We start from the raw sequence: 15,168 nt of genomic DNA, 5'->3' as shown, positions 1-15,168 counted from the left end.
ATTCCTTCAGCAGCTGGATTTTAGACTTTACTCCAGAGATTCTGTATATACCCTCGCAAGACAAACCTGAAACATAAAATTAGTGTGGTTCAGTCATCCGTAACCTTCCAAGGCAAAGCAAAATCATGGTCATATAAGGCAGGTGGTCATTATAAACAGGTTAATTTTGCATAGAATGTACTACACAGGGTTATTAAAATCATGGTCATATAAGACAGGTGGTCATTATAAACAGGTTAATTTTGCATAGAATGTACTACACAGGGTTATTATGGTCATATAAGACAGGTTGTCTTTATAAACAGGTTAATTTGCATTGAATGCACTACACAGGATTATTTAAAACATAGTCATTTGAGTCAGTTATTGGTGAATACAGTTGTTTGTATAATGATATAGAAGTTGGTTGGCTGAGTTTAGCTACTAATCATTTATAATATGGAAGCACTACAAGAAATTATAGGGCAATACGACCTAGCATTCAAATCCTGAACATTCTACCTTAGTTAAGCAATAACTCTTGATGTTAAGGAGGTAGACCTAGGGTAAGGGACTTAACTCTTACAAAGCATTGGAACGTTTGTATTCAGCATTTTACATTAATCTTATGTAAGCATCTAATTAACTTGGATTCATTTTATTCTGCTTCAAACGAAAGCTTGAGAGGCTTTGGTGAAATTGAATATGATACAAGCATATCACTGATTTCATGAGTTATGTCCCTTACCCTAGGTCTACATCCTTAAGTGTGAAGTACAATGTACTTGAACTTGACCAAGTTAAACAGGATGTCCAGGCAGTGGGTTGCACATGATAAACTTTGTTTTCAAAAATTTTTCCTCCAATTCATATCATAAATGCATTCTTTCTCAAAGTTGAATGTTGGTTTTTAGTTAACTTAAAGAGTTAAAGAGAAAAATAATTACATAGAAAGGATTGAAATTCATTGAAAAGGGGAGATAACTCTTTATTTTTATGCAAAATCTGGTTGCTTTTTTGGAGAACTTAAAATTTGTTTTCCAAGCCATCCACTATCGCATTAAAACATCTTTTTACTATTTGACATACGTAAGAAATAAACATTACACTGGAACAAAAAATTCGGCGATATAAAACTTACCATGTGCCAACCATATCACAGGATCTGCCTGATTTTTAAATGGACAGCCTCTTATATAGCTCTTATTATAAATATTTAATAAACAATTTACCATGTTCTTCAATATAGTCGATACATTCCCTGAACATAACTGGCAGTTCTATTCCATCGTAACATTTATTCCGCTCCACGGCTATTGTCAGCGGAACTCCAAATATAGCTTTATCTAATTCCTCTGTAATTACAATGAACAATTTTTTTACTATTATGACATGCAAGCGATCTTGAACAATCAGTTCTTAGAAATGAATTCCACATATTTTTTTGTAACTAATACCTAAAAAATGTTTTTTTCTTAAATTGTTCTCAATTCAGAATTCAGTGTGCATTTTTATACAATAAGAAAATTGGCATACCTGGGTACATTATGCTTTTGAGGTATGAAAACTAACAATGTGAATAGTTTCCAATTAAAACTATCAAATTATTTTTTTTCTATTCTCAGGACCTGAATGAATTTGAAACTTTATAATAGGGTAAATTTATTATTATATAGACAGCAGCGTTTTATAGAACGTTTCCAGTATAATAAATTTCAATAAATCACACTGTGAAATAAATTTGGTAATTTCACTCTCGCGCTTTCTCCCACCAAAACATCACAACTTTGATATCAATCCACCAATCACAGAATTAAAAATTCATATTGAAAATATTGATAAATTATGAAGAAAATCTATATAATAAATAGGATAATCAATTGGTTATCGTAAACAACCAAAATATTATCACTCTTGCCAAGAACGCTTGAGGATTTAACTTGAGCGTGGAACAAGTTGCGCACACTTGTTAAATCTAGGCGTCTTGGGCACTCGAGATAATATTTTGATAATTCACTCTTTCCAATTAATTATTCTACCATTATTTTTTAAGGTAATGTATCTACAAAGAATAATAATGCTTCACAAGGAAGACGTCACAAGGAAGACTTTCATGGAGGTTCCTAGAGGAATGTTCCCTTGAGAAACTATTACCAATATACCAACATCATGTATGTGACCCTAGGGGAACTATTCACCATATTCCTCTTGGCAGAAGAATTAACTATATACTAGTAAAAGCATTTAATTCCCCACGGGAACAAAGCAAAGAAGCTAACAGCCACCAGCCAATTTTTATAGAACAGGATCTTAGTCAATTTACAACATGAAAACACTGCATACAAAGTAGTAAACTATTTACTGGTAGTGTCTGTAGTCTGTTCAACTTCTTGTTTTCCTTTCTTCTTGTCTTTTGTATGTTTCTTGTGCTGTTTTCCTTCCTTCTTCTTTTCTTTCTCACGTTCTTTTTCTTCTCTTTTTACTTCTTTCTTTTCCTCGTAAAGTAAATTTTAACACATTCCATATTTTCAGGAATTATTGAATTATATAGAGAAGTCTATATGATATTTCTATAAACTATAAGTTTTTACACCTTTGTCACTCTCAGTACTAAATAAGGGGGGTACCACTCTCAGTACTAATTAATATCTTTACACAGTAATATAGTACACAGTCAAAAACAGGAAGCAGGAATCAGCATGCCCCACCCTTGACTTTTATACTCCACCCTTAAATTTAGAAAATTGATATTAATATAAAATTTATAACCAAATATATGTAATTACAATGGATGTAATGACATTTTGTTTTACAGAATATATAAGCTAAGACCATATAAATCAGATTTATGGACCTATAAAATGTATGAAAAGCTTAAAGACTATGAATATGGAGCATAGGTTAATTATCCCCACCCTTCAACTTTGATCTGTAGTGAACAACAAATGACAAAGCAAAGTCTAGATTTTGCTTTTTCAATAACAAGAGGCTCCCAGAAGCCTGGATCGCTCACCTGGTTGAATTTTGCCTTTCAAGGGCAATAAATTAAACAAGAAGTTGTCCAACAATTTTGACTCCAGAAAACTTTAATAGGACTTATCATAAGGATAATTTCAGTAAATGAAAGTCTAAATCAATCATAGCTTTCAAGACGCTGGCTGAAAACTGTAAAAAAACTGCCAAGGGCAATAACTTTTATAAGAACATGTCTGACAAATTTTATGCCTGAAGACTTTTGTAGTCCTAAAAATAAGGATCATTTCAGCTATTGAAAGAATTTGGCTAAACCTAACGGTTTTGGAGATATATGCGAAAAACTACTGTCTGACCACTATGTTCTATTTTTAGTAAGAGCGGCCATATTTTACAATGGATAAAAAAACCTCTTCAATTCTATGCAGGATACCCCAAGGAACACTTATACCAAGTTTTGTTTCAATTGGTTAAATAGTGTTAGAGGAGAAGATTTTTTAAGGAAATAACATTAAAAATAGCAAAAAACTTTGAAAAAGGGCAATAACTCAACATAGCTTAATAGATTAAAGTGAAAATTTGACCCCAGATAGATCTCATTATGCTTAAAACTTTTACTCCTTTCAAAATGGGCTAAACCTAACCATTTTGGAGATATATGCGAAAAACTATTGTCTGACCACTACATGTATGTGCTATTTTCAGTAATGACAGCCATGCTGTTCGACGGATCAAACATCCACACATCAGTTCTATGAAAAATACCCCAAGCAACATTCATACTAAGTTTGGTTCCAATTGGTCAAGTAGTGTCAGAGGAGAAGATTTTTGAAAGAAATAACATTAAAAATAGCAAAAAGGTCAAAAAAGGGCAATAACTCCAACGTGGCTGAACAGATTAAAATGAAAATTTGACCACAAATAGATCTCATCATGATAAACACTTTTACTTATTTAGAATTGGGCTTAACCTAACCGTTTTGGAGATATATGCGAAAAACTATTGTCTGACCCCTATGTTCTAATTTTAGTAACGGCAGCCATGTTTTTTTGACGGATCAAAAATCCCAATATAAGTTCTATGAATGATACCCTAGCAACATTCATACCAAGTTTGGTTCCAATTAGTCAAGTAGTTTCAGAGGAGAAGAGTTTTTTTGAAAAATTGTTTACAACGATGACGGTCGACAGATGCCAAGTGATGGCAATAGCTCACATGGCCTCCAGACAGGTGAGCTAATCATTAGTATAACAAATTAATCATACCTTCTCTTCTTCTTTATCCTTGTCCTTTTTCTTTGTGGAAAATTAAAAAGCGAGTAGCATCAGATCAATTTTACAACAAAATAATTCAAGTGTAAGTTTTTGTAAGAATCAGGCAAAATAAGAAAAATCAGAAAGCATGCGAAACCAGTCTGACAATATGATTTCCCTCAAGGATGCTTTCTCTATATGAAAAGACCATTATTTGATATCTGCATCACATGATATGCTCAGTAATTTTTCAATAGAATGTTAAAAATGATGTTTTTGACAGTTATCTGCTCTTGCAATGTTCATATTCGGTGCATTTCAATGAAATTATAAATCTATTTTCCAACGTGATTTGGAAAATCTTGGCTTTTATTCTTGATTCTGATGGTGAAAATAGGCAAATAAAACTTTTGAAATGGTGTTTTTTTTTCATGGCATGTTTTGCCCACTGCCTGATTCTTACAGAGACTGACACGTCACCATTTAGCCAAATCAGTGTGTCATTAGACTGTCAATGAGGAGTCTAGGGTTTGATCCTAGATAGAGTAAGGTAATTTTTTGTAACGTAAATGATTATATCTTGTTATAAATGGAAATCCTTACTTGACATCCTCTGAGGTGACTAGGGACTCATCTGAGTCATTTTCATCGAACATTATATATCCCTTGTCTTTCTGTCCTTTCTTCCCATCTATTTTCTTCCCAAGTAAGATTTTTCTCTTGTTCTGTTTGTCATAATCATCACCCCTAAAAGTACTACTAAAAAAGTACTATTCCAAATTCAATGCAGGATGGAAGTCAGATTTTAAGTGGTTGCAAACCAGTAATGACTATTTGAAATGAAATCATTCTGATGCATATTTATGTACATGTAATAGTAATTATTGCAGTGACATATTTAAAATGAAAACTATTTAATTAATAACAGCTATAGTAACCAGGGGCGGATCCAGGATTTTAGTTGGGGGGGGGGGGGGCATTAATTGAATTGAATGCGGTGCAAAGCAAGGCAAATCATAGGGGTGAAATTTGTAGTGACGCCCGGTACGCCAGTATTTGGATCCGCACCTGGTAAGAATGACACATTTAAAATGAAAGTTAATTTAATACAGATATCTTTGTTTATGTTATGTAAATATTGTTATTATATATAAAATCATTAAATTCTTCTAAGTGTCAGCCAATCAAAAGGGTCATACCAACTATTCAAGAACTAACATGTACAGTAATAAGCATTTTTGTCTCAAGGAAGCACCCTTTATGCAAGGTTTTTCATAATTTTTACACACATTTGACTAGTTATGCCAAAACAAATCCTGATGAAACCCAGTTTTCATACCAAATCTCCTGCTGAAAAATGACAAATGAAGGAGTGACTGTATCACATTTATGTACTCCAGCAATGCTAGAGGTTGTCTGGCAAGCTATTTTCTGACTTAATGCCATCTTAACCTCAAGCATCTGACATGTTGAAAGCCACCGCAAATGTTAATACGCTCCCGTATGGTTGTATTATCAACTTGGTTCTGTATACTTATGGCAAGAAAAAGCATCAATATCCGGTTTGTACCTGCATTTTCAGGAGCTGAAAAACAGCATAATGGCAGCTTCATTTGCGTATATTTGCAAACCAGTCTGGGAAAATATTTGCTAGTTTCCATAATTAAATACTAATCGACTCATAGTTTTTCCAAGATAGGGTTGGCCTTATAGTCTGCAGTATGGCTCCCGAATGTTTACGAAAATTACGTCATCAATATTACCCATATTTATCGGGTCAAAAAAATTCGAAACGAAAACGAACCAAAACGAAACGAAAATAATTGATATATGAAAAGAGTTGAAACGAAATGATTCGATAAAATGAATCAAATCGTAATTAAACCATACTAAATGAAACAGAATGCAGCGAAACTTAATACAATAAAAGAAATCTTTTAAGACGTTTCACAAATTTTAAGAACCATAATGTTAACCAGTGTCGGACAATTCAACCCAAAGACATTTCGGACCACAAAAATCAATAATTCTTTATGAATGCAAATAGACATATCTGACTATGACAATTAGTATAATGCTTAAGGGCAAATATAAATCATTACAAAATTTACCTATAACATATCAAATAAGAGCTGACAAAAAAAAAAGATGTTTTTATTAATGTTTCTTCGGGAGCATTAAAAGGTTTCACCTTCATCATATTAAGCTAAACAAAACAATGAAAGTGGTCATATATTAAATACTGGGAGGGGGTGGATTTTAAAGTTAATACAGACATCTGTTTAGCCTCTGCAGGGCTGGGGAGGCTGCAGGGAATCAGGGGTGTTCACTAGATGGGGGTCCAGGGGCCGCAGCTCTCCCTCCGTAAAAATGGGATATGGGTAGGGAGGTCGGTAGTGCGTTTATCGATATTCTTGCGAGAGCAAAATTCTCAATTTTGAGTCAATTTTAACATGTTAGAAAATGGTTAAAAATCCATTGCATGACAATAAAAAATACATGTAATTGAAGTTGAGTCATTTCTGTTTCTAAATATACAACTTTCATTGTTATTGGAGTTGATGGTCATTAGGTACAAACGTTTGAAGTTACGATACTTTGAGAAAAATAGCCGCCGGAAAAACTATGTTTCAAAGATCATACCTATTTCAAAATTCATTCCGCAAGCTATTACTCATTTACTGGACCGATTTTCTTCATTTATGGCTTAAATTTTTGGAAATATCTTCAATTTTGATAATCCGGTTGTCAGGCTAATTTTTTGGTTAAAAAACATATTTTTTACGTAATTTTAAGGAAAAACATGTTGAAAAAAAAAGTTTTTGCGTACCCGGAATGCACTGACAGTCGGATTCCGAAAATTTAATCCTTTCTGCGTCCATCCGTAACCCTGGTTTCAGAAGAAAAACAATAATAGCTTGCGGAATCGATTGGATATTAGGGTGGTCAGGGCGTGGTTTTCACAAAAATTAAAGCGGGACCGGTTATCGTTCTTGCTAACCGGATGTTACTGATCCGCCATAGCTCCTGTTAAGATTTTCGAACACTCGTGGATAAATGCCTTTTACCAACAGTTTTCTGGACAGATTTTTGACTGGTGGTGCAGACAACGATGGACCTAGGCCATGGAGGCCAATCACTTACGGTAAGTACCTAAATTATGTCTAATATAAGCCTAATCGCCCTTTTTCTGTAAGGTCAAGTTCTAGAATGACCTTTTATCATCTGCAAGTTTAAAAACTATGTTCACCTTCTTGGAAGGTTTGATTTTCGTTTGATTCTGTATTACCTGATTTAAAAAAGATTACTCTCATTTAGCATTAGTTGGAATATGTTTCCATAACATTTTTATTAAACGATGAATATGTAATGAGGTAAATTCTCCCAACGTTTGATTGCAATCCATTCAAAATCTTTCGGACTTTATCGACTTTCCTATATTATCGGAAGTCTCTGTATTTTACCTTGCTTTTTTCTATTGGTTGGGAGAATTTGCACATTGCATTTAATTTCCTTGATAATTCAATTTTAATTTATATGTATTGCCTAATTTATATGAAACTCACATGTTTAAGCATAAACCTTCTTTATATTTATTAAACTGTTTTATTTATTCAAATTTATCATATGTAGAAAAAAAAATTCAACCTTAAATTGCTTCATCAAATGATACACAACTTTTTTTTCTGGTTTTCATTTAAAATCCTAGTAATATACATTATTTATCATTAAATTTTAATTAATAATGGTTTAATATTTTTTTTTGCCTTTTTAGGATCACATTGATTGACTCATAATACCAATCTTTTGTTGTATGTATATGAAACATACTTGTACTATGTTTTTTCTTCTAATTATTGATTTATTTCAGAAGAAAGTATTAGTTAACAGGCTGCCTAAAAAATTATTTTATTTTGTCATATAAAAAGTAAACACTGATGTAAATTTTATTATGATTTAGTTTTATTTTCTGTTTCTTTTTCATCATGTTAGTTTCATTTTGTTGAGTTCTGGAGATGTTTTGAATTCATGGTAAGTTAGTTTTTATACTTTGATTTAGTTTAGTAGCTTTATTTATTTTAATAGTAAAACTTTTGAGTCTTTTAATTATGGTAACAAATAAGCATTTGCATTTGAATCATATATTACTTACTGAGTCTGAGGTAGGACCATGTGGGGATGGAATAGTTGGAAGCTCTCAGCCCAGGATTAGTATGGTAGGTATGGCTGATGTTTGTCAGATCCAGACTAGGGTGAGTAAGTTGGTAAGTATGATAGATGGGGAAACCTGCTTTCCCATCTATCAATTTTTGAGTCTCAGCTGGATAGAGTAGGTCCTTCTTCAAGTGCACAGGTATGTATGCTGCTCTATCCAGACACCAGGTCCCGAGGAGAATTGGAGTACTTGCCAGAATGCAGACAGATAGGACTGGCAGAAGCTGACCTATTGGACACTGGTTCCACAAGAAGACTTTCCTCAGGACAGATGTCACTAGGACTGATGATGGAGGTCCACAGGTATGTTGATAAGTATTGTGTTGGTTCTAAAGTAAATAATTTTTATGAAATAATTAATTCTTTATTCCAGGTAACGAATATGACTGACACAGAAAAGAACACCTTGCATGTGAGAGTGGAGAGAGAAGTGGACAGGATGAAAAAGATGAAGAAAGCCAAACAGATGAGTCAGAAATGATGAAGAGAGAAGTGTTCATCATGCCTGGAAGTGGAGATGCATTGGTTGACAGGTTGAATTCACATGGTAGTACAGTAAGTAGGGTAGTTCCAGACACATCTGAACCTGATAACCTGATTGGTAAGAGAGTTCAACACTTGATAGAAGAACCAGACGGATCTAGCAAATGGTATTATGGTATTGTTACAGGACTTAAGATAAGACATGGTAAGTACATGTACGGGTTGGTGTATGATGATGAGACAGAGACTTACAGACTCCCCTTGCTAGATGACCTAGAGACTGGAGAGTTGCGGATTGTGCCCCTGGATCCTTCTTTAAATGTAGGTAGACGAGTTGACCACCGTTTTCGTCAAAAGGCTGATGGTGAGGAGTTTTGGTACACAGAAACTGTCACAGGACATGATGCTGATACAGGTTTGTCGACTGTAGCATATGATTACAAGGATGGTGATGATGATGAGGAAGATGATAGCAACATTTTTGAGGAGCCTATATTAGAGGACTATCAGAAAGGAAATGCGAGGATTTTGTTGTAGGAAAATTTTTTTCAGCAAAATTAATTCTTGTTTTCTGTTTTCTTTTAGCACTAACTCATTTTGCTTCATTTCAGGTTCTTAAACCGTTTTTTTTTTCTTGTAGATTTTTATCCAGGGGCTTTTAGTTTTCAGGTACTAATTATTATTTCTTTATTTGTAGATCGGTTGTAGCAAAGCGTTTCGAACGCAGCGAAATTATTCATATTAAGTTATTTAACATAACATTAATATAACCTGATAAAACAATCTTCTTGTTTTGAAATGAAGATAATTATTCTGGAAAAGGAAGTTTGGTGTTTTTAACTCCTCGCCACATCTTTTGTCAACCGCTTTGTGAGCAACCAACATCAAATAAAGTTTTACATTTTTTCAGATTGTTAGCAAACCAGATTATGATTTAATAGAAAGTAAACTAACTGTAAGTAAATTGATAAGGTAAATGATGTTAATAGGTGTAATGTCCTTATGTACATAATCTCTTTTGTAGATTTGGCAGACATAGTAGATCCTGGTGAAGAAACCCTTCTGGCCTGAAATGGAAACTTCGAAAAGTTCATTAAACTTAATCAAATGATGATATTTTGTTTATTATCATTTAATGTACATACTAGTACACATGAGGAAACAGCTAGGGCTTCAAAGGTCCATAGTGAAAGGATGCGCATTGGTTCAAGTCAATGTATTCATAAAAATTTTCTCAATTTCTTGGGAAAACAGCATTTGTTTTTGAAAATTTAAGCATTTTTAACATTATAATGAGATTATTGTTGTGTTAAAAGACCCTATTTAAACAAGAAAACATTACAAGACTACATTAGGAATCTTAGAATTGACCAGACCTTGATATAACATTATTTTGCCACTTTTTGCGGCAAAAATGTATGTTTATTTTGATTATCGTCTGGCTTCATTTAAGGTATAGGCCTAACAAATTTTCATCCACATTAAACATTTTATAGCAAAATAAGATGAAAGAATCTTCATGTGATAGTTTAGATTCTAAGCTTTAAAATGGTACCACATAAGTATATGGTAGGTTGATATTTTGATCAATATTAGCATAAATATGCGGTTTTTTTTTTAATCTGAAATTTTCAAAAATGTTCAATTTACCCCTATTTTTCAACATTTGCTTGTTGATTTTTAAATATAATTTAATCATTTCTTGATAAAAATGTGTTTTTACATATTTAATCACAATAACAATAACTGTCATGTGCTAAAAACTGCTTTTAAATTCAAAATGTCTTTTTTTGTCTGACCTTTCACCATTTTTTCCACTGAAAATAGCTCTAAAATTTACCCTAAAATGTAAATTTTCTACCTCAAAAAATTTGTTTGAGCTGAAAAACATGATTTTTCAAGTCAAGCAACTGTATTGCCATACAAAACAAGTGACAGAAAAAAATAAATATTTTTTTTGAATTCTTAGTAAGCAAAAATGTATTTTTTGTTGAAAAAAACGCATTTAAAAAAAGGGGGTCTGCCGCAGTGTTTTTGATTCCAATGAAAAACAAATCAGAGGTTTTGACATAATATTTGTTTATTTATTTCTGTTTAATGGATTACTCTTGAAAGAACAGCAAAGTATCAGATTTCTACTACCTTCCAATTTCCAAATAAGAATATCCAAAAATGGCACTTTAATTCACGATGCTGTTGACACATAGCAAAAAACACTAAGTCCAAAGTGTTTTTTTTGCCAATTTTAAAAAGTGTAATTTTCTTTGTATCCAAGATACAAGTTTCCGGAATGGCTTAAATCAAAGTACGAAATGGCTTTATTTAAATGATTAAGACACAATGTATAAATTTCTTTACCTGTTTGACTTATGTGGGCCACAGAAGTGCCCAAAATGTGACATTTTTGCCTTCGCAAGAAAAATGACCAAAATTTTGAACTTTAAATTGTAATAACTTTTGAACCCCTTGACCAATTTTAAAAATTTTGCACCTGTAAGTTACATTTCTTGGGCTCTTTCAAACTAATATAAACTTGTACATTTTCTATATACTTCATATTTTGACTGACCTCCCTACTATGGGGATTTTTTATAAGCCCAAGGGGAACACTGGGGGTAAAGGGGGCCTTTAATAAAACGGAGGGAGCGTTGTGGTCCGGGGTTTAGGTTACCCCAATAGGATGCAGCTTTGGGGAATCCCCGACACTATTCCCGCAAAAAAACAGCCAGCCGAAACAAGCACATGTTTCTCAGATATCTAGCAGTTCAGACGAATAGTAGCAAGATCAAGTTGCAGCCAGGAGTACACCACATAAAACACATGGGCTTGGTGAGTACTTTTAGTAACATATATGCGGCGCTAGGCCATGGGAACCTCGGAAAAAAACCTAAAGGGAATTTACAAGTAGCCTACCGTCTTTTTTCAAATTGATTTTTTTCTCGCCAGAAATCGCTATTTGACTAATTTCTGGTCGCCAAAATCGAGTTGATATATTCTTTTTCTGTAATAAACCAACCCTACACTCTAAACTTCTCTTTGAACATCGATTTACCCAGTTTTTCCTCCTGATTCCAGACGACGGACTACTATGACCGGAAGTGAAAGAAATACTCGGAAAATGTCTCGATGCATCCAGTGCAAGAGAAGCACACCGTCGGTAAGTCCCGAAAGACAACTCCGCAGTAAATGATTTTGGTGGGGAAATACAAAGTGAAAAATACAGTGAAAAAATATACAACTTTTAACAACATGCTAAATGACTGTATAACAGTGTCTTGGTATGATTCTGTTAATTCTAAAAAATATAATGGAGCCATAAAAGATTTAATTAACAGAAGTAAACCATTGCCCGGCATTGGGAAAAAATATTGCACCTCCCTTTTCAAAGCTTAAAAATACAAATACTTCTATGAAATAAATTATAGCAAATATATCCTGCTACCTAAGGCCGAATATGAAATATTATGTATCCTTCTTATCCATAATTGTTAAACTTATCACTTATCATTCATATTTTTATTGCTCCTACTCCCCCCTCCCTACACACACAAACTGTGACAAAGACAGTAAAAAGTCCTTCTCTAAGGCCATATAAAATTCACTTTTATATTTTTTATATTCTTATCTTATGTTAATCCAAAGAAGGTGATGCAAGCATACATGTACATGCATGTATACATAGAACCAGAGCTGCTTACCCTTATGAATTAGATGACTCCATATATTTCCCTACTGGAGTTCGTGTGATGAAATTGCCTATTTTCTGCAAGCGCCCTTGTAAATTGTATCATCCGTATTAGGACTGCATTATTGATCAACCTGCATTATGGTTTTCTTTCTGTGTAGGTGACAAGTTGCATGCAATTGTTGAAGGAGTGGGTGTAAATACTGTAAATTCAGAAATTTTTTGTGAGTTTTTATTAATTTGAAAAATGTGACTGGGCACGAATCAGAATAGTTAGAACTAGCATTCTAAATTCAAGTCCATAATATTCAATGTATGGTTCTGTGGAATTGCATTATTTTTAAATCGCATTTGCTTCCATCATTCAAGAATTGTAATAAGTGCTCACAAAAAATTCTGAAATTACAGTATTTAGGCAAATTTTTTTTTCTGATGTGTAATAAAATTCATATATAATTAAGGACAGAAGACTTTTTTTTCTGATATGTTATGACAGATCAAGATTTATTTTTTCAAAACCTACAAACCTTACTTGCTTCAGAATCAAATGACTGTCTCAGCTGATTAATCTTGTTTCTTTTTTTATTTACAGCTGTAGTGTACATGTATTGCTGAAGCTACATGTATAAATTTAATCAGTTAAATTTAAATTCATAACATCTGGACAGTAACATTGTGAATTCCAAAAGAACATTTCTCTTTCACTACTGTCACCGCACCGCTAATATTCCATTACTTTGTTGAATGTTGAGCAAATTGTGCTTATTTTACATGTATGTATTACACCATAGTAGAAGTTTTTAGTGTTTTGGTTTTTCAACTACTTCTGCCTTAGAACCTGGACTTGAAATACTTTAGCAACTCAGCAGTTATTTCTAGGATAACAGAGTATGCTTTCTCTACCAATTCGCCGGGTCCATGCTCACAATTTTTTTGTGGATTCTGGGTTACTCCTTTTTTTTTTTTTTTTTTTTCTATACATGTACATTTCATGTTCTTTTTTGTTGTGTGTGTTTATTTTTCGTGGTCTTATAAACATGTCATTATTCCTAGATTACATGTACATGTATATTGCAACAAAATGGTTAAAATAAAAGGAAATTCAAACATACATGTACATGTATATAAGTTTGGTGTTAAAAATTTATGATTATGTATGACATGATCTTTAAACGATCATGTCACATTTTAGAAGTGTGCCAGTTTGTGTAACATTCATGTATGTTTTCAATTTACTGTAAATTATATGAAACACCTACATGTACATGTAGATTAATGGACTCAAACTGTTTAACATCCTGAATAATCAAATATAAAGCTACTATATGTACAATGTACATGTAGTTGACTTTTTTAGTTTCTACATTTTTAATTCAAAATTCGAGTTCCACTTGTACATGCACATGTATCAACCTTCTGGTCAAATCTGTCAGTCAAAGTTTTACATGTACATGTACAGTGTACATGTATAAGCCACAATTATTGAAATCAATTCTGCACAAAACAACTAACCACAATCACTTCTCAGTGTTCTCCTCATAAGTTTTAAATAGCACAGTGCTTACTGGCATAGCACAGCTCTTTCTGCCTTACTCCAAAATTATAGCACAGTGCCCATAGTGCATTCTAACTAAATTAATTACTGATTAGCACAGTGCTAAGAAATCATAGTGCTGCAAAGTACATTGCTATAATGGCCTGGGGAGAACGCTGTTTCTTTGATAAGCTGTAGATTATGGCATAGTCCTGCGGAAGCCCATATTTTCTGGTGACCTACATTATATACTTCCAGAGACATATACCAGACAAGACAAGTTTATTTTGCGAACTCAAGACACAATTAAGTGCTACAAGAGCAATATACATGTATGAACAAGTATATAACAATGTGGCAAAAGTAAGAAAGAAAACAGCTTAAATGACAACACACACATGTATGTCAAAATCATGAAAACATTTTTTTTCGAATTTCCTTTATAAATATACATAACCTTATAATAACTTGGATTATACATGTACATGTATTTACTGATCAGTAACACAGTTACTCATTGTTCCTACAAGTAAAAAGATAATGACATTCGGACATTTCCAACTTTTTTAGAATTACACAAATAGCATTGCCTATCCTGATATAGTACATTATGCCAGCATAAGTAGTATCAGAATACAACTGTGCATCGACATTTCAAATGCCAGTCTTACAATTAATGTACATACATGTACATGTACATGCATGAATGTACATGCATAATACATTAATACTCCTTTTGTACATGTAGGTCTGGTTTTCATTTTTAGGACAGGAAAAATAAAAAAAAACAAAGGTATGAAAAAAATGTAGTGTGGATCGTTCTTAGACTAGTAAGGGAAATATACAAGGTACAAAGAAATTGTAGTATTTTCATTGATAATTTAAATCGGAGGGAAAAAATGATATTCAGTTATTTATGCAGAAATTTCTTTGTAAGAAATATATGTATGTGGCTGTTTGCTGGCTGCAGACTTTGATTCAAAACATGGAATTGTACATGTAAACAGTATATTAGTACATGTACTGGTATATAATTTTAAGTTAT

The 15,168-nt window shown here is 32.9% G+C and overlaps 1 protein-coding gene and 1 pseudogene across 1 annotated transcript in view; one reads left to right on the top strand and one right to left on the bottom strand.

Moving 5' to 3' along the window:
• LOC148596754 (uncharacterized) overlaps positions 1-7,228 on the bottom strand; it is a 74,459-nt gene extending 67,231 nt beyond the window's left edge. Inside the window, exons 1-3 of the mRNA XM_088564315.1 lie at positions 7,218-7,228; positions 4,810-4,953; positions 4,219-4,252 (exon numbers count right to left, since the gene is read on the bottom strand). Coding sequence (XP_088420441.1) covers positions 4,219-4,252; positions 4,810-4,953; positions 7,218-7,228 — 189 coding nt within the window. The remainder of the gene's footprint in view (positions 1-4,218; positions 4,253-4,809; positions 4,954-7,217) is intronic.
• A 1,087-nt stretch (positions 7,229-8,315) lies between these two features.
• Positions 8,316-10,573, top strand: LOC148596753 (uncharacterized; annotated as a pseudogene).
• Positions 10,574-15,168: the final 4,595 nt, after the last annotated feature.

Source organism: Perna viridis, chromosome 15 (assembly GCF_037379345.1).
Source record: "Perna viridis isolate PV_CMFRI_1.1 ecotype Kerala chromosome 15, ASM3737934v1, whole genome shotgun sequence".
In the NCBI taxonomy this organism is placed as follows: domain Eukaryota; kingdom Metazoa; phylum Mollusca; class Bivalvia; order Mytilida; family Mytilidae; genus Perna; species Perna viridis.
The sequence above is the reverse complement of the archived record's forward strand: the minus strand, read 5'-3'. Positions and strand labels throughout refer to the sequence as shown.